General features: G+C 47.1%; 1 protein-coding gene across 1 annotated transcript in view; it reads left to right on the top strand.

Moving 5' to 3' along the window:
- Positions 1 to 20274, top strand: part of MRPS6 (mitochondrial ribosomal protein S6) — a 42973-nt gene extending 22699 nt beyond the window's left edge. Inside the window, exons 2-3 of the mRNA XM_059466609.1 lie at positions 7744 to 7883; positions 19641 to 20274. Coding sequence (XP_059322592.1) covers positions 7744 to 7883; positions 19641 to 19824 — 324 coding nt within the window. The 3' untranslated portion in view covers positions 19825 to 20274. The remainder of the gene's footprint in view (positions 1 to 7743; positions 7884 to 19640) is intronic.
- The last annotated feature ends 528 nt before the right edge of the window (positions 20275 to 20802 follow it).

Raw genomic sequence — 20802 nt, 5'->3', positions numbered from 1 at the left:
GTGTTGGTGGAGTGATAGAAGATAATTGAGTTTATGATGTCTCCAACCCTTTGTCAGCAGTGATTTTTAATATTTACCTGACTCCTGTTGTGAGATGGTTTTGTGTATCCTAGGATTTATCCGGGATAAATTCCGGATTTGAGCAAGGGATTGGCAAGATTCCCTCTTCACTTGGTGAAAACATTGTGACTTCCACCTTAAACCTTCTTCTGCTCCAGAGCCAAGGATCCTTGTGTTCTGCAAAAGCAGGAGAATTTCAAAATTACAGCTGTGGTCCTCAAAAAGTGCTGGTGGAGGGTTTTTACTCACCATCTTCAGCTTTGTCTTCGTCCTGGGGCAGCAGTGAGGATGTGCAGGGTGGGTGGAAGAGCTGCATGTCCAGAGCCAGCTCTGATCCCTGAAAATGCCTCTCCTGGAAGGGACAGATGGCTTAGACCAGTCTGGGTGGGACAACAGGCCCCTGGCAGCTGGGCTGGATGGGGAATTGTGTGTGCAGCAGGAGCAGGGCAGGGATTGTCCCTCTGTGCTGGGAGACCCCGAGGGCTGGGCCCAGTTCTGCTCCTGCAGGAGAGCCCTGGAGGGGCTGGAGCGTGTCCAGGGCAGGGAATGGAGCTGGGAAGGGGCTGCAGAATCCCTGAGGAGCTGGAAGGGGCTGCAGAATCCCTGAGGAGCTGGAAGGGGCTGCAGAATCCCTGAGGAGCTGGAAGGGGCTGGGGCTGGAGCAAAGGAGGCTCAGGGGCCCTCGTGGCTCTGCACAAGTCCCTGCCAGGAGGGCACAGCCGGGGGGGTCGGGCTCTGCTCCAGGGAACAGGGACAGGAGCAGAGGGAGCGGCCTCAGGCCGGGCCAGGGCAGGCTCAGCTGGGACAGCAGCAGCAATTTGCCCATGGAAAGGGAGCTCAGGCCTTGGCAGGGGCTGCCCAGGGAGCTTTGCAGTGCCCATCCCTGCAGGTGTGCCCTGGAGGTGGCACTGAGTGCTCTGGGCTGGGCACAAGGTGCCCACGGGGCACAGCTGGCACTCCATGGGCTTGGAAATCTTTTCCAAACCCAGGGGTCTGGGGATTCTCTAATTCTGGGAAATTGGCTAATTTCCTTCCAGAGCTGGGACAGGGACCCCAGCTGACCATGGGGACATCCCAGCCCCTGTGCTGCTGTGCCCAGTCTGTAAAACTGGGGAACAATGAGGAAGAAGGGGGCATATTCCCTCCATGTCTTTTTTCCTTTGCATTTCATTATTTTTCACGTACAAAGTAAATTGGTGAAATATATTCACATCAGAAAGTCATGGCAGAAACACAGCTTGGAGCTCCTGGGGAGCTTTTTCTCAGCAACTTCCTGATAAGGACAATTTTGCAGTGTTACCTTGAAGCCCTTATTAGAATGTGTTGAGGTTGGAAGAAGAGTTGAATTTTCTGGAGTTTCAGGGAAGGTGTTTAATTAATTCTGAGGTTTAACTGATTCTGCCTGGAAAGTTGAGGACTCTCCATCCCTGGCAGTGCCCAAGGCCAGGTTGGACAGGGCTTGGAGCAGCCTGGGACAGTGGAAGGTGTCCCTGCCATGGCACTAGATGATCCCTAAATCCCTTCCAACCCTTTTGTGACATTGTGGCCAATTCTTACTTTAACTGTTTCCAGTAATAAATCATTGAAATCACCCTAAATCATGGAGGATTTGCTTGCTGTTTATTTCAGATTTTAAAGGCGCATTTTAGGCTTCATCTTAGAAATTCTCAAGGCTTTCGGCTCTCTAAAATGAATTAAATTCAGTGTTGGGATTGATGTTTTAATTTAACTATGGGTTGGTATTTATAGAATACTTGTATTCCTTAGATTTTAGTTTAATTTCTTCTATAATCTCCTTTGATCTTAAAAGATTTGTTAAAAATTTAAAAAAATCCCTCATATAATTTCAATTCTTTGAAGAAGAAAGGTGGATTTGGGAACAGAAGAGTTCAGGCATCACTTTGAGTTTAAAAGTTGCTGCTTCCTCTGCATCCAGGCCCGTGGGCTTTGTGTTCATATCTGGTTCTTTGCCTTACCCACCACCCAATGCTAATTCAAATCTGGTTTGAGGATGGGGTGCTCATTTTAATTCAGAAGTAATTTTGATCACTTCCCCCAAGTTATTTTTGGTGATGTGCCTGCTGTAACTTCCTGTGTGCCATTTCTGGAATGGTCTCTCCTTCTCCTGTGGTCACTCAGTGTGGGCTGGGAACATGGCAGTGCTGGCATGGTCAGGAGCACCTGGGCTTTCCCATTTGTCCTTTTTCTGTCTTGGGGAAATGGTTCTGTTGTAGATACAGGAACCTCTGTCTCTGCATCCTGCTGGCCCTAAAATCATCCAGGGGCTCCACAAAAGGTGTGGGAATGTTGGGATGAGTCCAGAGGGGCTGGAGCCAGGCTGGGAGAGCTGGGGGTGCTCACCTGGAGAGGAGAAGCTGCAGGGAGAGCTCAGAGCCCCTGGCAGGGCCTGCAGGGGCTCCAGCAGAGCTGCAGAGGGACTGGGGACAAGGCCTGCAGGGACAGCACCCAGGGAATGGCTGCCAGTGCCAGAGGGCAGGGCTGGGTGGGATCTTGGCCATGAGGAATTGTTCCCTGGCAGGGTGGGCAGGCCCTGGCACAGGGTGCCCAGAGCAGCTGGGGCTGCCCCTGGAGCCCTGGCAGTGCCCAAGGCCAGGCTGGGCACTGGGGACAGTGGGAGGTGTCCCTGCCATGGCAGGGGTGGCACTGGGTGGGATTTGGGGTCCCTCCATCCCAATCCAATCTGGGATCCCTCCCCACCCCTGAACTTCCAGGCAGGTTTGGAGGTTTTCCCCATTCCCACTGCTCCATTTCCAGCTCCAGCCCAGCCCATTTCCCCAGGGGTTCAGCCCGGCTCCCACATCTGCTGTTTCTTTGGAATGCAGCATTTATCTGGATTTTCACCTTTCCTGGCTGCCCTGAGTGGTTGTTCCCAACCTGGGGTTGCTGCTCTGGGTTGTTGATGCCTTTACAGTATTTGGAGAGTATTTAATCATTTTCACTAATATTTTCTAATGTTTTATTAAGTAGTAAATGACACCAAATAAATGGTTTTCCCCCTTAGTTTTACTGCTTGGAATTGCAGCTTCCTTCTAAACATGAATTTTGCCTTCTTTGATTTCCACCTCAGTAAATAATCCCTGACCAACCTTTTGTAACTGCTGAGCAACCAAAAAAAGACATAATTTTATCCTGCTGTTACTACATTGAAGGGATAATCAAGTAATTAGGATGGAGTTATTCCTGTTTATAACTTGGGATGTGCCCACTGACTTTAAATGCTTCCTGTTGGCCAGAAGAACTTGAGAACTGTCCTAGCCCTAAAGCTGCTGAGGATTTGGTGTTTGCTTCCATTTCTCCCTCCAAAGACTCTCCTTGGAGGAGGTTTTGGTGGTTGACAAAACTTTTTTGTAGCCAGTGCTGGATTTTCTATCCCTTGGACTGTTCTGGGGGAAATGAGATGGAAAAAGGAGCAGTGGAGCTAAGTCCTTTTACACAGCTCTGCTTCCAGGCAGGTGGCTCCTCGTATTTTAGGAGGCATCAGCATTCCAAAGGCTTCATTTCCACGTTTGGTTTGTCTCCAGGCTGCTCTCTGAGCTTCATGGCTGATGGTCATGCCTGAAGCCACTTTGCCACCAGAGAATTCCCTTTCTTTCCCCCAGTTCCCTTTCATATATATCTTTCCTGCTTGCCAGGTGAGTCCTGTGGGACTGACAGAACCCATGGGAGCATTTTTGTTCCCTCTTATGCACAATGTCCCCTCAGGACGAGAAGTTTGGTGCTGCTTTGGTTCTTTTGGGGCATTTGTTGCTTTAATCCTGGGGGGAAGGGATGGGGCACCCCCAGGTGTGCATGGAACAGCTCCTGTTCTTGGGTGGGATTGTGCTGAGCTGACAGGCCTTGAGGAGAGAGGCCAGAATCACTGAATTGCTGAGGTTGGAGAAGACCTTTAAGAAGATGCAGTCCAACCATGGAGCAGCACCAGTGGTGTGCTCACCTTTAAACCAAATCCTCAGGGGCCACAACCCCACATTCCTGGGACACCTGCAGGGATGGACACTCCAAATCCCCTTGGGCAGCCCCTGCCAATGCCTGAGCTCCCTTTCCATGGGCAAATTGCTGCTGCTGTCCCAGCTGAGCCTGCCCTGGCCCAGCCTGAGGCCGCTCCCTCTGCTCCTGTCCCTGTTCCCTGGAGCAGAGCCCGACCCCCCCGGCTGTGCCCTCCTGGCAGGGACTTGTGCAGAGCCACGAGGGCCCCTGAGCCTCCTTTGCTCCAGCCCCAGCCCCTTCCAGCTCCTCAGGGATTCTGCAGCCCCTTCCAGCTCCTCAGGGATTCTGCAGCCCCTTCCAGCTCCTCAGGGATTCTGCAGCCCCTTCCAGCTCCGTTCCCTGCCCTGGACACACTCCAGCCCCTCCAGGGCTCTCCTGCAGGAGCAGAATTGGACACAGGTTTTGAGGTGGGGCCAACTAAGGTCAAAGTGCTCAGGCTGTCCCCTCACCTGTGGCTGGTGTGACACCTGGGGCTACGTTTGCCTTGATGGGATCTGTGGAGTTAACAGGTTTCTTCTGGGCAGCTCTGAAGCATGTGGGGGAAGAGGAGTGAGGAATTTGGATCTGTAGACAAAAATCCTTTGGTTCCTTCTTCCAGGAGCTCTCAGCCCTGCCTGGCCCCGTGTCTGTCCCTGTGGCTGTCCCTGTGGCTGTCCCTGTGTGTCCCTGTGTCTGTCCCTGGCTGTCCCTGTCTGTCCCTGTGTCTGTCCCTGTGTGCAGAGCTCAGAGCAGGCCCAGGCTCTGCTCCAGGCCCAGCAATGGCCCCAGAGCCACGGGCAGGGCCTGAGCCCAGCAATTCCCCTCACAGGAGGCACAACTTCTGCCCTGGGCAGGGCCCGAGCTGGAGCAGAGCCCAGAGAGGGGCTGGAGTCTCCTCCTGGCACATTCCAGAGCCACCTGGGCCCTCCCTGTGCCCTCTGCTCTGGGTGACCCAGAGGTGGCTCCAGGTGAGCACTGTGGGCCCTTCCAGCCTGACCCTCCCAGGATTCTTCGCAGAATCACAGAATTCACAGAATTGGAAGAGATTTTCAAGACCATTGAGTCCAGCCCAGCCCCAACACCCCAACCAAACCCTGGCCCCCAGTGCCACATCCAGGCTTTGTTAAACACACCCAGGCATGGGGACTCCACCACTTCCCCAGGCAGCCATTCCAGAACTTTCTCACCCTTGCTGCAAAAACCTTTTCCCTGCTCTCCAGCCTGTATTTCCCCTGGTGCAGCTTGGGACTGCACCTTCCCAGAGCAAGGTGACAACTTGTGAGCCACTGGTGTGGCCCCAGGTCCCTGCCAAGGCTGCCCAGGGGTGAGAGTAGTTGGGAATGGCTCTGCTTTGCCCTGGGGGCAGGAGGGGTGTCCAGAGCTGCAATTCCAAACCAGGCTGTCCTGCTCTTGAGAGCTCTTCCTCATCCCCTCTGCAGCAGCAGCTCCATTGGCTCCTCTGCCCTCCCCAGGGCTCTGGGACTGGAATTGGTGCTGGGCACTGGGACTGGAATTAGAGCTGGGCACTGGGACTGGAATTAGAACTGGGCTGTTCAGGAAAAAATGTTGTGGCTCCTGAGCTGGGAGTCAGGCAGGCCCCATTTCCTCTGTCCCCAAGAGGGCTGGCTCTGAGGCAAACCAAGGAACCTGTGTCTGTGGATCTCTTGGTTAGCAGAGTTCAGCTTATTTTTAGTTTGGGTGATGGCTTTAGGCAAGCCAGGGTAAACCATGGCAATTTTGGGAGAGGGAGAATGAGAGGGATTATAGTGACAAGCTTTCCAACCCAACAATTAGTTGATGTTTTCAGAGTATGGCCACAAGTGGGGAAGGCTGCAAATTTTACAATCCTGAATGTAGAAATCTGTGGCTTTCTTTTCTTGTTCTTTCTCTCTGGTTTTGTTTTTAAATACATGGGGCTCAAATCTTTGGCTTGGTTGTGTTCAGAAACTGCACCTCACGTTGGCCTTGCAGCACTCAGGGAATGTGCTGATCCCTGGGCATGTGGAAAAGAGACAAAAAACCTCTGTGCCACTGAGGGGTGAGGGATGGAGGGCAGGGAGCTTTCCCAACAATATTTTATTGGATTTCATTGAAATCTGCATGAAGGTTAGAAGGGTTTGTCATTGCTCTCCACAGCTCCCTGAAATGAGGTTGTGGAAGGGCTGCCAGAGCTGCAGGAGCCCTTGGACACCCCTGCAGGGACAGAATGGGGTTGTTGGGGTGTGTGCAGGGCCAGGAGCTGGATCAGGGATCTCTGTGGGTCCCTTCCAGCCCAGGATATCCCATATAAGGATGTATATTATATATATAATTTTTATATAATGGTGCTGATTGCTGTCTCCATACCAAGCCATGGACTTGTTTTCCCCACACTGATCACTTGAAATATTAATGAACAACAACAGTGCAAGGACCCCAAATCTGTTCCCAATCCATCATTTTCCTTTGCTAGGAATATTGATTTGTGCAAGGCTCAGAGCAAGTGATTCCAGGTGAGTCAAATCCATGAACTCATCTTCTTTTTGCTGGGGCCTGACTTGGAAATGGCAGGAAACGTTCCTGGGGAATTGCCTGCTGTCACTAATATATTTTTTGAAAAATACTTTTGCTAAGATTTATTTTTCTTGAGAAGCTGGGAAGCTTTGGCTTCTCTATATTTTGTTACTTTAGAATGTGATTTAAAGAATTGTTTACTTAGTATGAGAATTGTTTTTACTTAATGAATAATCACAGGTGTAGCTGTGTCAAGACTTTAGTTAATCAAAATATTTTTATTATTCATTCTTTTCTTTCCTAGCTTTTTTAATGTTTCTTTGCTTTTTCTTTAGTATAGCTTTTGTATGTTAATATAATATAATATAATATAATATAATATAATATAATATAATATAATATAATATAATATAATATAATATAATACAATATAATATAATATCATAGCATAGCATAGCATAGCATATTATTATATAATATATAATAGTGTATATATTGTATAAATACACTATATTAATATATAATATATAAATATTAATATATACCATATATAGAATATAGAATATATATTGTATAGAATACATTATATTATATTATATTATATTATATTATATTATATTATATTATATTATATTATATTATATTATGTTATTAATATATTTATATTAATATTAATATATTGATGGTAATATTAATGTATTATTGTCAATATTTGTATATATTAATATATATTATGTATTATATATAGTACATAATATATGATATATAATGTATAATATATATAATATTTATTGCAATAATATATATAATATTTATTGTATATTATATATAATATTAATATATACTATATATAATATAGTTTATATTTTATATATAATTATATTATTATATAATAATATAATTATATATAATACAATATCATAAAAAATAAATCAGCCTTCTGAAACACAGTCAAGATTCTCATCTCTTCCCTGGAGACCCCCAAACATATAATAGAAAATGCTTCTTCCCTGCTCCTGGAGAGCCTCAAACACCACCACGGCCTGCTCCTGAAAATTCTGTCCTTCAATGCTTCCACTTTGTCCTCTTGGGTTGCAGCCCCTCCTCTCCAAGTGCTGAGCTGTGCAAGTGCAGCTGTCCTTCCCAGCACACAAACCACGCAGAGTTCCAGCAATTCCTGACTTTTCTCTCTCTCTTTTGCAGCCTGAGACAGCAGCCGTGCTCAAGCGCACCGTGGAGGCTCTGATGGAGAGAGGAGCCATCGTGAGGAGCCTGGAGAACCTGGGGGAGAGGTCCCTGCCCTACAAAATCACCAAGCACAAGGAGCGCCACAAGAGAGGGGGGTACGTAGTGACACCTGCTCCTTCGTCCTGTCACTGCTGCTCCTGGAGCAGGGACACCAGGGACACCAGGACCAGCCCTTGGGGATGTTTGGGTTGCAGGTGGCACCTGGGGGGGCTCTCAGCAAGGAGCTGGGTGTGTTGTCTGTGTGTTCTGTGTGTTTTATTCTGAGTGCTGTCCGTTTTGTGGTGGTTTTCAGTGGTGTTTGCACTGCAGAACTTTCCCCAACATAAACAATATTATTATTTTTTAAATGACTATATTTAGGCTGTTTTCTGATAAAGCTCAGCCTAATCTCCTAGTTGGCAGGATGGGATCCTTTCCTCCAATGTTAATAATTAACATTAAAGTGCCCTGTAAGGCTTGGTTGTGTTCCTAAAACAGTTTTGGGGTTTGATGAAGTCCAGAATCATGGAATGGTTTGGGCTGGGAGGGATTTTAGGGGTCATCCAGTGCCACCCCTGCCATGGCAGGGACACCTCCCACTGTCCCCCGTGTCCAGCCTGGCCTTGGGCACTGCCAGGGATGCAGGGGCAGCCCCAGCTGCTCTGGGCACCCTGTGCCAGGGCCTGCCCACCCTCAAAAGGGAGAATTTCTTCCCCATATCTCACCTAAATTCCTCCCATTTTAGTGGGAAGCCATTCCCTGGGTGCTGTCCCTGCAGGCCTTGTCCCCAGTCCCTCTGCAGCTCTGCTGGAGCCCCTGCAGGCCCTGCCAGGGGCTCTGAGCTCTCCCTGCAGCTTCTCCTCTCCAGATGAGCACCCCCAGCCCCTCAGTTAAGGGTGTTTAGGGTAATCCTGTGTTTTATGGAAACACAATAAATGGGAATTACCCCACAGTGCAGAGGGAGATGCTGCAGCTCCCATGCCGTGCCCAGGGTGGTTTTGCTCCTTGAGGCCACCTCTGAAATGGCTGCTGCCTCTCCAAGGCCTGGGAGATGTTGCTAAGCAACTGCTGGGGCTGCTTAATCCTAATAACAATTAACAATTAACAATTAACGAGCTGCTCCCGATCCTGCAGCATCCAACAGGAGCTTGGCCAGCCCTGCTCTTCCTTGGGGAAGCTCAGGGCACTCCAGAGCTGCAAAGTCCTCCTTGGATCAGCTCTCATGGGGTCACTCCTGGTTTCATTCCCTCTTCTGAGCACCTTGTGGTGCTCCTGCTACGTGGGAATGGTGAGAGGAGAAGGGGGGATCTCCAGCACACTCCTGTTCCATCAGCCTGGGGAAGAGGGACTTCGGGGAGGCCTCAGAGCCCTTCCAGAACCTTCAGGAACAATTTAAAAAGGAGGAAAGAGGACTTTCTGCAAGGACATGTAGTGACAGAGAGGGGGAATGGGTTCCCAGTGCCAGAGGGTGGGGTTGGATGGGGTTCTGGGGAGGATCCCTCCCTGTGGAGGTGATGAGGCCCTGGCACCGCTCCCCTGCAGAAATGGCTTCTCTTCATCTCTTCTCCAAAGTTCTGGAGATGTTCCTGTCTTCTGTTGAAGAACCCAAAACCTGGCCTGCAGAAGTGCTGCCACCCAAGCTATAAACGGTCATCCAACCTCTCCCAAAATCACTGGAATTTCATGCCTGTGCCTCAGCTCCCCCCTGGCACAAGGAGAGGGACAGCAGCTCCTTGTTCTGCCCTTGGAAAAGGCTTTCATGTTTATAAAATGCTTCTGCTCTGACAGCAGGATGAGGTCATCACTAATTCTGTCCTGAGACAGGAATTTCTCATCTCCCATGGGCTTGCAACAGGATTTCATCCTGCATTGCAAAACTGCCAGGGTCAAGGCATGGTTTGGAAAAACCCCACATGGAGCAGGAGAGCAAAACAGGCACGGGCACAATGGCAGTGCCTGAGGTGGAGCCAGGGATGGGTTGGGATAGGAGGGACCTCAAATCTCACCCAGTGCCACCCCTGCCATGGCAGGGACACCTCCCACTGTCCCAGTGTCCAGCCTGGCCTTGGGCACTGCCAGGGATGCAGGGGTGGAATTCCATGCCAGCCCTGCCCACCCTCACAGGGAGGAAATTGTTCCTAATATCTGATCTAAACCTGGAATTTTTCAGTGTGAGGCCATTCCCTGTGTGCTGTCCCTGCATCCCCTGGCAATTGTCTCTCTCCAGCTTTCCTGGGGCTCCTCCAGGCCCTGCAAGGCCACCCTGAGCTCAGCCCAAAGCTTCTCCTGTGCAGGTGAACAATGCCAGCTGTGCCAGCCTTTCCTGCCAGCAGAGCTGCTCCATCCCTCTGCTCATCCTGGAGCCTCCTCTGGGCTCTGCAGCAGCTCCAGCTCCTCCCTGGCTGGGGCAGCTCTGCAGCTGGGAAATCACCTGAGGGGCCCAATCCCAGCCCCAACCCCATCCCAGTCCCATTCCAGTTCCTATCCCAACCCCAGATTTAACCCCAATCCCATCCCCACCCAACCCCAATCCCTCTCCTGATCCCCACTGGCCTCAGGGGGCTCTGGGATGGAGCGGATCCATCTCTCCCCTCCCCAGCCCTCCCAAATCCTCCCAGAGAGCTTTGAGCAAACCCCTCCTGCCTGCAGAGCCCCCAGAGCAGGTGGATTTTATGTGCTGAGTAAAACAAGGCTTTAGTAACCAACCATTGCAACCTTCAGGCAGGAAACCTCAGATCAAAGCCTCCTCCTCCTCCTCCCAGGTCAGATGTCCCCAGATATTTCTCAGTCCCTGTTCCTGCCCTCCCTGGCTGTGGCAGGATCCAGATCTCTGCTTTGCTGCAGGACAAGGTTTGGGTGCCTCTCTTTGGGATCTCCCATGCAGAGCTGGCACTGGCAGCACTGGGAATTCCTTGGGATTGCATTCCTGGAGATTTTCCTGTGGAATTTTGCAGCTCCGTGGACAGGCAGGGTGGGTTCCTGCTGGACCATGCAGTGTTTTATACTGGAAAAGAAAACATTCAGGAAATCAAACATTATCCATCAATAGGAAGTGATAAATCAGTTTTGGAGCCACCTTATAAAATCAGCCAGTTCTACTTTACAGCAGCTGTAAAAATATATATATTTTGTTTTCAATAGGACAAAATTAAAAAGAAAATAAACAACTTTTCCAGACACCTCCCTCCCTAAGCTCCTGGACTTTCCATAAAATCCTGGAATTTTTTCTCCTCCCCAGCCAATTTCTAATTCTCCTGTGTCCCTTCTGGAGCAGGTTGGTGTGGAGTGGGACATTGGATAATCCAGAATATTCCAATTTTCCTTAGTCTTGGTTTATTCTGAATTATCTGAAGAGGCTTCTGTGAGAATTCTCATGAGTGTCTGGGGGAGCATCTTGAATCTTCCAAAGCTTTTAATTTTTTGCTTGTTTTAGGTTTTTAATATTTTTAAGTTTGTTTTTTTTTTTTTAATTTTCCTGACTCCTATTTAACTGATTTATTTTAACTGATTTATTTAACTGATTTATTTTAACTGATTTATTTAACTGATTTATTTTTCTCTAGCATGTAGTTAGTTGGAGATTTATTTTCCTATAGTATGTTTGAGATTTGGGATGGACACTCAATCCATTATTTCCTTGGACCTCCTGGCTGGTTAATTATATGCAAATGAATTTAATATAATGATATAAAAATGAATGGAATGGGGCTTGGGCTCAGCTGGGTTGCTGGAAGCTTCCCTGCCCGTGGAATGATCTTTAATTCCCTCCAACCCAAACCATTCCCTGATTTTTTCCCTGCAAATCTTGTGCAGGTTTTGGTGGGGATTTAAGAGATAGGGAAAGAGTTGAAGTAGAAAATACAAATTGATAAATCAGCAGGAGGGATGGTTGGTCCTTAAAAAAAGGGGTTTTTTTCCCTGAACTCTGGAGTGCTCCAGCACCTTCTGGGATTTTGGGGATATAAAGTGAATACAGGCTTGTTACAAACTGAACAATATCCAGGAGACTTCCCAGAGAAAAGGAATTTTCTGGCAATTGCTGTGTAAAGCAGATTTCTCCAAGCCTGCCCAGGGGGACTGTGGCCCTGAGCTGTCACTGGCAGGAGCAGTGACTCTCCTGAAGCCCCCAGATCCTACAAACAACGGGATTATCCTACAAACAGTGGGATCATCCTACAAACAATGGGGTTATTCCCTCTCAGGAGATCCTGCTCATTGAGGATGAGGTGTTAAAATTTAGGTTTTTCTCTGAAATGCATCTCTTTGGACATCCTCCTCCTTTCATTTTATTTATTTTTTGGAAGATCTAATATTGGCAGTTTTTGCCTGTAGCTCATTATGAAAATTTGGTCATTTTGAAATTATGAAATGAGTTTTGGGAATTGTGTGGATTCATTAAAGAGTCAAACTTTTCAGTCCCTGATTTACTGATCTTTAAACTGAATTAGCCACTCATTCACATTCATTGTATTCATGGTGGAACATGAATATTTTGGTTTTTAAGTATTTCAGAGGATGGTTTGATATTGTAACAATTCAGCTGGTGGCTGGATAAAATGTGCCAAGGACCAGGTTCTAGGTATGGAAATTTAGGTGAGACTTTGAGCCTGCCTTGCCCAGAATGTGAAAAACCAGGGCAAGAATGTATTTCAATAAAGATTCCCAACCTTTCTCTCCTGCTGGCCCACAGATTTGTGCCAAACATTTCTTTTACTCATCACTCCTTGTTATTAACGAGCTGCATTTTAATTGCTTTTAAGGTGCTTGGTGGTTTTATTTGTCCCAGAGGTGTTTCTGGCTGGCACAAACAAAACCCAACTGATTTAAATGAGGTGAGTGGCAGGTTTTGAATGGAAGGAATGCTGAAGGCAGGCTCTGTTTGCTGTTTGAGATGCTCCAGGAGCTCTGAATCCCTCTGAGCACAGCAGAGCAGATTCCAACAGGTTGTAAAGCGATAGTAGCGCACTGGGGGTGGCACTTTGTGGTTCTGTGTTTGCTCTGGCCCTGCCCCAACCCCACCCTGGTGCCTCTCCATGGCTCAGGGGGTGTTTGGGGTCACCCTTGGGCTGGGGGGGGTTTGACTTTGGACAGGATCCAAAGGCAGCTCCAGAACAAGCAGGAAAAACCAAAACAGATCCACACGTTCCTCTGGGCAGGTGGTGGCTCCAAGGATCTGCAGGTGTGTGTGGGGGCCTGAGGTGGAATTTGGAATACTGGGCTTGGAATTTCAGAGTTTTTGGTGGTTTCTAGCCCCACTTCAGTGTTTCCATTCTTAGCTCTGGAGCAAAGTGATGCAGCTCAGCCTGCTCAGGGTTTGGGGCCTGATGGAGCACCAGGGCCTTCCCTTCTCCTTGGTTTTGGGATGTGTGGGATTCCCTGTGTTCCATCTGCCTGGGACACAGGAATGTTTCACACCTTTCTCACCACATGTTCATCATTTCATTCACTTTATTTTATTGAGTTGCACATTTATTTCTGTGGCAGTGCCCAAGGCCAGGTTGGAGCAGCCTGGCACAGTGCAAGGTGTCCCTGCCATGGCAGGGGTGGCACTGCATGGGTTTCAATTCCCTTCCAACCCAACCATCCCATGACTTATGACTTCTCCAGCAAAACTCTGATTATTCATAACAATTCCCATGTTCTATTTGCCAGTTTTTCATTGCCTTGTTGTTTCTTTTTTTCCTTGCTTTCAAATTTCAGTTTGAAAAGATGGCAATTTTCTTTTGTTATTTGCTTGCTTTGCCTCTTCATCTTTTTGTTTTGCTCTTCACTCACAGTTGTCTCCTCAGCCCCCGTGCTCTCTGAAATAGCAAACCCAGGGCTTGCCTTTGTTCTTGCTGAGCTGCATTTTGGGAACTGAGCAGGAATTGCATTTTGGGAATTGAGCAGGAATTATCATCCAGGAATTGCATTTTGGGGAGCTGATCAGGAATTATCATCCAGGAATTACATTTTGGGGAGTTTATTAGGAATCATCATCCAGGAATTTCTGAGTTGATCAGGAATTCTCAGCCAGGAATTGCATTCTGGAGAGTTTATCAGAAATTGCATTTGGGGAGTTGATCAGGAATTATCATCCAAAAATTGCATTTTGTGGAGCTGATCGGGAATTCTCATCCTGGAATTGCATTTTGGGCAGTTGATCAGAAATTCTCATCCAGTTTGGGGTGTTCATCAGGAATTATCACCCAAAAATTGCATTTGGGGAGTTTATCAGGAATTATCACCCAGGAGTTATATTTTGGGAGAGTTTATCAAGAATTACTACCCAGGAATTGCATTTGTGGAGTTCATCAGGAATTACCATGCAGGAATTACATTTTGGGGAGTTGATCAGGAATTGTGATCCAATCTGGGAAGTTTAACAGGAATTATCACCCAGGAATTACATTTTGGGAGAGTTTATCAAGAATTACTACCCAGGAATTGCATTTGTGGAGTTCATCAGGAATTATCATGCAGGAATTACATTTTGGGGAGTTGATCAGGAATTGTGATCCAATCTGGGAAGTTTAACAGGAATTATCACCCAGGAATTACATTTTGGGAGTTGATCAGGAATCCTCACCCAGGAGTTGCATTTTGGGGAGTTGATCAGGAATTTTTTTTTGACTTCTGTGGAAACATTTCCATATAAATTTTCTTACATGTTCAGGCTTTACCTCTCCCCACAGAGCAGCTGAGCTTTGGAAGTTGCACAATTCCTTTCTAAACCTCCCGCTTGTGGCAGGATGAAATTTTCCACGCTGATGGAGAGGTTGAAGTGCCCTCTGATCATCCCCACCACCTGGGCGCAATGTGATTGCCTTGATTTGTGAGAGTGAAATAATGGTAAATAATGGTTACCTGTCAGAAATGTTCTCTGGAGCGTTCACAGGTTTGAACAGCCCTCTCCCCACCCTTTGTTGAACCCAAATTATGCAGAGTTCATGTTTTTTCTTTATTCCCCAAACGTGTTTGGCCTCGCTCAAGTCGAGCCTCTTGATGCCTTTCATGGCTCTTGAAGACCAAAGAGGGCAAAACAAAAACACATGAAAGGAGCTTAATTAATCTTAAAAAGGAACTTTTTTCCTTACTTAACCCCCCTCAAAATAAATTTAAATGCCCAACCCAACTTTTTGTTGCTGTTTGGATTTTAGAACATCTTGAGCTGTTTGGGCAAAAAAAGTGTCCTGGCTGTGCAGTGCACTTGGATGAGAACAAAGGCAGCTGCAATGTTTGTGGGTTTAGGCACATTTGGAGTATTTTCTGCTCAGCTGATTGTCTTCTTCCACTAGATGGGGCTTTCTTCATTGATGAGTTGAACCATTACTTTTGCCCATGTAAATATGGGATCAAAGCCCTGCAATGTTTGGGATGTTTTCTCCTTTCCACCTGAGCTGTGGAAGTGCCCTTTGGAATTTTGGTGCTTTTTAGAGGCCCTGAGCAGAGCTGGTGATGTGAGGGCACCAGAATCCCCCAAATCCTGTGGCACCCTTGTGGAAGCTCTTTATTGAGTGTGGTGGCCACTGGGCTTGGTGGGGTGGCAACCAGCCACCATCTGAGGGGGTTGACTTTCATTTTAATTTATTTTGTTCTTAATGATCTTTGAATTAATGAAACATCTTCCCATGAGTCAATCAGCTGAGCACCAGGTGCCTGTGGATGGAATTTGGGAAGTGCCTTTCCTGGGGCTGTGGGTGTATCTCCCCCAAGCTCCCTCTGGATCATTCCCATCATTGCTGTGGCTCAGTTTTGGTCACTAAAGTCCAGCTTTTGGGTTGGATCTGGTCCTTGCCAGATTTTCAAGGAATTTCCACTGCCATATTTGTAAAAGCTAAAGGCAGCACTTGTCCTGGTCCTGCTGACAATCCGTGAGCTTGCCCTGCTGAGGAGGGACAAAGCAAATTCCCCCATTTCCATGGTCCTAAAAATGAACATTCAGGTAGCAAAAATTAAAAAAAAAAAAATTTTTTGCGGAATTACCTTAATGAGGACAACGTGGAGCTCCTCCTGCTCCTGCTGTGGTTTCCTCCAGGTGTTTTTTGCTCCTTTCACCTCTGCTCTTCCTCAGAACATTTTTTTTCCTTTGGATCTTCCACCATCTCACAAGGGAGACATTTTGGGGCCAAAACCTTGGGACCCCACAGCCTCTTCCAAGGCCACCACATCTGCACTGCTCCCCTTGGCCCAGAGTTGCATTCCAGGAGGATTTCAAAGGGAATTTTCTTCCAGGATCCTTGAAGTCCTACCCTGGCCACCTGAAAGCAACAGATTTGAGCATCCTTAGGACTCAAGGTTCAAACAATTTCTGGCTTGAATTTGGTAAATTTGAGAAATGAAACCCGGCTCTTTTTTTGGTCCTCTTTTTTTTTTATTTCCCTCATATGCAAAGGCACATCCTCCTTTATTCGAGACCATCTTACATTTTAATTTTTTTTGGAGTTAATGCATTGTTTTAATGTGTTCCAGTCTGCTCCCCTGCATTTAAATCATCCTTGTGTTTGCAGTCAAGCAGGAGGACGAAAATAACTGTGGGCTCATGGTGAATCAGTGGAATTTTCCTGCATTTCTCCCCTGGTGACTCCTGGAGAGCACAAATGCTTTTTGCATTTCTCCTTGCAAGAACGAGGTGCTTTCCCTGCTGCATTCCTGTATTTTTCCCTGGCTTTGTCTCGCTGGGATTTGGGGTTGTTTACTGCACAAACAGCAGAGTGTGGGGTCACAGATCACTGCCTGCAACGAAGCTTTGAGGCTTTCAAACCCCCCTGGCCTCCTGGCAGCTGATTTCAGTGTGCAGGTCTGAGGGGAAGGGGCTCAGATCTCCTCAGGGATGTCATTGTCCATTGTGCTGCTCATTGTTTTTCCAGCCCTTCTTTCTTTCCTGAAGAAATCCAATTTTTTTTTTTAATTTTTTTTTTTTTACACTGCTTCTCTCTCCCTTGCCTCTCTCTCCCTTTGTTTTGTCGTGGCACAGGGAGGCAATCTTGCTCACGTTGGAGAGAGGTGGTTGTTTTTGAAACCCCACGTTTTTCCCAGCGCCTGCAATTCTGATAAAATACCTTTTCCTGAGAGGAGTCAGAAAGATCTGCTGGAACAGCTCATCCTCCCTTCCCCCCCTGCTTTCCTTGGCTTATCAACAGTGCGTCAGTGGAAATTTCCACCCTTTGCTAATGGCAGAGAAAGCACAAAGTTGCAAAGCAGCCTTTGGAAGGGGAAAAAAAAAACCAAAAAACCCAACAAAACAAACCAAAAAACAACCCTCTCGCCGTTTTAGGAGCACAATGAAAAGCAGCAGATGAGAGCTGGGCAGAAATGGAATGAATTCAGGAAGCAGGGCGGGGATGGCAGTGGGATCAGGGAGAGGGGCAGGAATCTCCAGCTGGAATTCTGGAGGTGAGAGGATCTGGGAGGCTGCAGAGCTCAGGTGGCATCTGCTGGATTCACCGGTGGTTTTACCAGAGGATCAGTCCCACATTCCCAGATTTCAGGGGGTGCATCCTCGGGTCCTGCTGGGCTGCACGTCCACACCATTGGCCAGGCTGGGAAATGGTTCCTGTCCCTGAACTCCATCTCTGCCCTCTGGAGCCCCCAGAGCAGTGGGCAGCCGAGCTCCCAAAAGCCAAATGTTGTTGCTGTGGGGCTTTGTGAGGAGGAGGAGGAGGAGGGAGCCCAGCAGAATTCCCCCAAATCCCTGTGACCATCCTGGGGCAATTCCTGCAGCTCAGGCGCCTGCAATGCTGGGCTGGGTGGGCTGGCACTGCTGCCCTGGCTCCAGGGACACCCAGCCAGTGCTGGGCTCCTCTCCCACCTCAGGATTTGGGGTTTCAGTGGGTTTTCACCATCCTACTCCTCCCACGGAGAATTCTGGACTTTCTGGGCAGGGTTTGGGGATGAGCTGGGGCTGTGACGTGGCTGCTCTGTGAGATCAGGGTGGTGGCTGAGGGAAAGTGTTCTCCCCATGTTTTCCAGGGGTGGATTCTGCAATCCTGAGCCACTCCTGGCCCCATGGGGCTCTTGGGGTGCAATATTTGGGATGTGATGCAAAAAACTGACCCCAGTGCAGCCTGAAGGGCACGAGCAGGGCTTGTTCACAGCCCCACCTCCTTCAGATTCCCAATTTCCTTCTGGTCCTGGGGATTTCCCCTCCAGGATCACCTTTGGGAACATGGGATGCTCCTGCTGGAGCTGACTTAGGAAAAACCCAAAATTCCTGCAGAGCAAAGTCCTCTGTGTCAGGGGCAGTTTTGGGATGAAATTGGGGTGTCTGGTCCTGCTTGGACAACGTGTCTTCATTTAGAGGTGTCACTTTTGGGTTGTGAGGTGCTTCATGGGGGCGTGGGCTGGGAGAATTGGGGGATTCTGGAATGGTTTGGGTTGGAATGGACCTCAAAACCCACCCATGGAATGGTTTGGGTTGGAAGGGGCCTCAAAACCCATCCATGGAATGGTTTGGGTTGGAATGGACCTCAAAACCCATCCATGGAATGGTTTGGGTTGAAATGGACCTCAAATCCCATCCATGGAATGGTTTGGGTTGGAATGGACCTCAAAACCCATCCATGTTCTGTCTCTAACTTATTCAAAAGTCCTTCAAAAATCCCCATAAATCTCCTTGGGTCAGCAGGGCTGGACAGAGCTCCAGGAGTGTTGGGACAACATTCCCAGGGAACAACTGGGAATTTGGGGGGTCTGGATGATCCTGTGGGACATCTTCCAGCTCAGGATATTACATGATTCCACCAGAGTTCAATTGAACTTCTCATCATTGAAATCAAGCTAGCCCTGAGCTTTTATTTCAAGCACCCCAGGTACCAAAATGTGAGAAAAAACTTGGGAAATCCCATTTAAAAAAACCCCACAGGAACAGAAAAAAAAAAAAAAAAAAAAAAAAAAAAAAAAAAAAAAAAAAAAAAACCTAAACACCAAAAAACTCCACAGGAGCAGGAAAAAATTAGGAATTCTCATTTAAGAAACCCCCCAGAAGAATTCCTTGAATTGCAGCCCAGGTATTTTGCTGGATTTTGTCCCAGCCCAGGTATTTTGGTTAATTTGGTCCCAGTCCAGGTATTTTGGTTAATTTTGTCCAGCCCAGGTATTTTGGTGGATTTGGCCCAGGGATTTTGGTAGATTTTATTCCAGCGCAGTATTTTGTTGGATTTGGCCCAGGTATTTTGGCTGATTTTGTTCCAGCCCAGGTAATTTGGTAGATTTTGTCCAGCCCAGGAATTTTGGTGGATTTGACACAGGTATTTTGGTGGATTTTGTCCTAGCCCAGGTATTTTGGTTGATTTGGTTCTAGCTCAGGTGTTTTGGTGGATTTGGCCCAGGTATTTTGGTTAATTTTATTCCAGCACAGTATTTAGGTGGATTTGGCCCAGGTATTTTGGTTAATTTTATTCCAGCCCAGGTATTTTGGTTAATTTTGTCCCAGCCCAGGTATTTTAGTGGATTTGGCCCAGGGATTTTGGTAGATTTTGTCCCAGCCCAGGAATTTTGGTGGGTTTGTCCCAGCCCAGGAATTTTGGTTAATTTTGTCCCAGCCCAGGTATTTTGGTGGGTTTGTCCCAGCCCAGGTATTTTGGTAGATTTTGTTCCAGCCCAGGAATTTTGGTGGATTTGTCCCAGCCCAGGTATTTTAGTGGATTTGGCCCAGGGATTTTGGTGGGGTTTATCCCAGCCCAGGTATTTTGGCTGATTTTGTCCCAGCCCAGGAATTTTGGTGGGTTTGTCCCAGCCCAGGTATTTTGGCTGATTTTGTTCCAGCCCAGGTATTTTGGTGGATTTGGCCCAGCCCAGGTATGTTGGTGGGGTTTGTCCCATCCCGGTATTTTGGTTAATTTTGTCCCATCCCGGTATTTTGGCTGACTGATTTGCTGTGCTTCTCCTTGCAGGTATTTCCTGATCGACCTGGAGGCTCCCCCTTCCCTGGTGTCCCCCATGATGGATCACCTGGGGCGGGACATCGATGTCATCAGAAGAGCTTTCATCAAACGCCCCCTGGCCAAGGCAGAGGAGTGCAGTGGCGTCCTCCCAGTCAGCCCTGAGCACAAACTCCTCTCTGCCAAGAAAAACTGAAAATCCCAGCTGTTTGAAACCTTTTTTAAACCCATTTTTTATTGCTGCTGTGGAAAAGATTTGTGATAACTCCATCACAAAAAAAAAAAAAAACAATCACTTTTGGCCATGGGATGTGTGTGGTCTGTCACAGGATCTTCATTGCTGTAACAATTGAGGTTTCTTTTTGTTTAGAATAATTGGAATAGTTTTAATCTGGGTGCTTATCTTGCTGTTTGACAACTCTGCAAATTGATTTGCTTTTCTCTCGGAGCATTACATTGATAATGGAGATTTCTGCAGCAGCAGGATGCTATAAATAGCATTTTTTCCAGAGATTACTCCAGAATATGGAGATTTACATGAGAGATTAAGAAGTCTGCAGTGGAAATATAGAAATCTAGGATGTGATTTGGTGGGGGTTTATTTCGGAGGAAATAAAAGGCAATAAAAGTGTGGTTAAAAGTAAAACCTGACTTTTTTTTTTTTTTAAATAAATATAAAAAAAATCCCAAAACTTTCACTGCCAAAAGCCACCTCATGGTCCTCAAGGTAAACAATGTTCAGAGCACGGGTAAAAATTCCTTTTTAGGTAAGGCCAGAAAATTCCAGGTGGGAATTAGAGACTCCCCAAGCTTTTGTAGGAGCAGGAGAATCAAAGATGCTTCATTTTGCCATCAAGTGCACATTTCAAACTGGGAAAAAACATCAGAATAAAGTGTTCATGTGTCTTTTCTGCCTTTCTTTTGTTGAAAACAGGAGGAAAATCTGTGTTATTATTTTTATATATATAAAGACCTCGTGCTCTCTGATGTAAATCCAGTGGTTGGATCATTTCTAGGGGGCTTTTGTGCTCTTTTTTTTTCCTTAGATATGGAATTTTGGAAAGGAAAAGAAACCAGTTCTTCTGAATATCTTAATTTTTTTAAAAATGCATCAGAAAAAGAATAACATTTTCTTTTTCCCTACATCTTCCTTTAAGAGTTATGAATGTCTGGA

Source organism: Ammospiza nelsoni, chromosome 2 (assembly GCF_027579445.1).
Source record: "Ammospiza nelsoni isolate bAmmNel1 chromosome 2, bAmmNel1.pri, whole genome shotgun sequence".
Taxonomy (NCBI): Eukaryota; Metazoa; Chordata; class Aves; order Passeriformes; family Passerellidae; genus Ammospiza; species Ammospiza nelsoni.
Note: the sequence above shows the minus strand (reverse complement) of the source record. Positions and strands in the feature narration are given on the sequence as shown.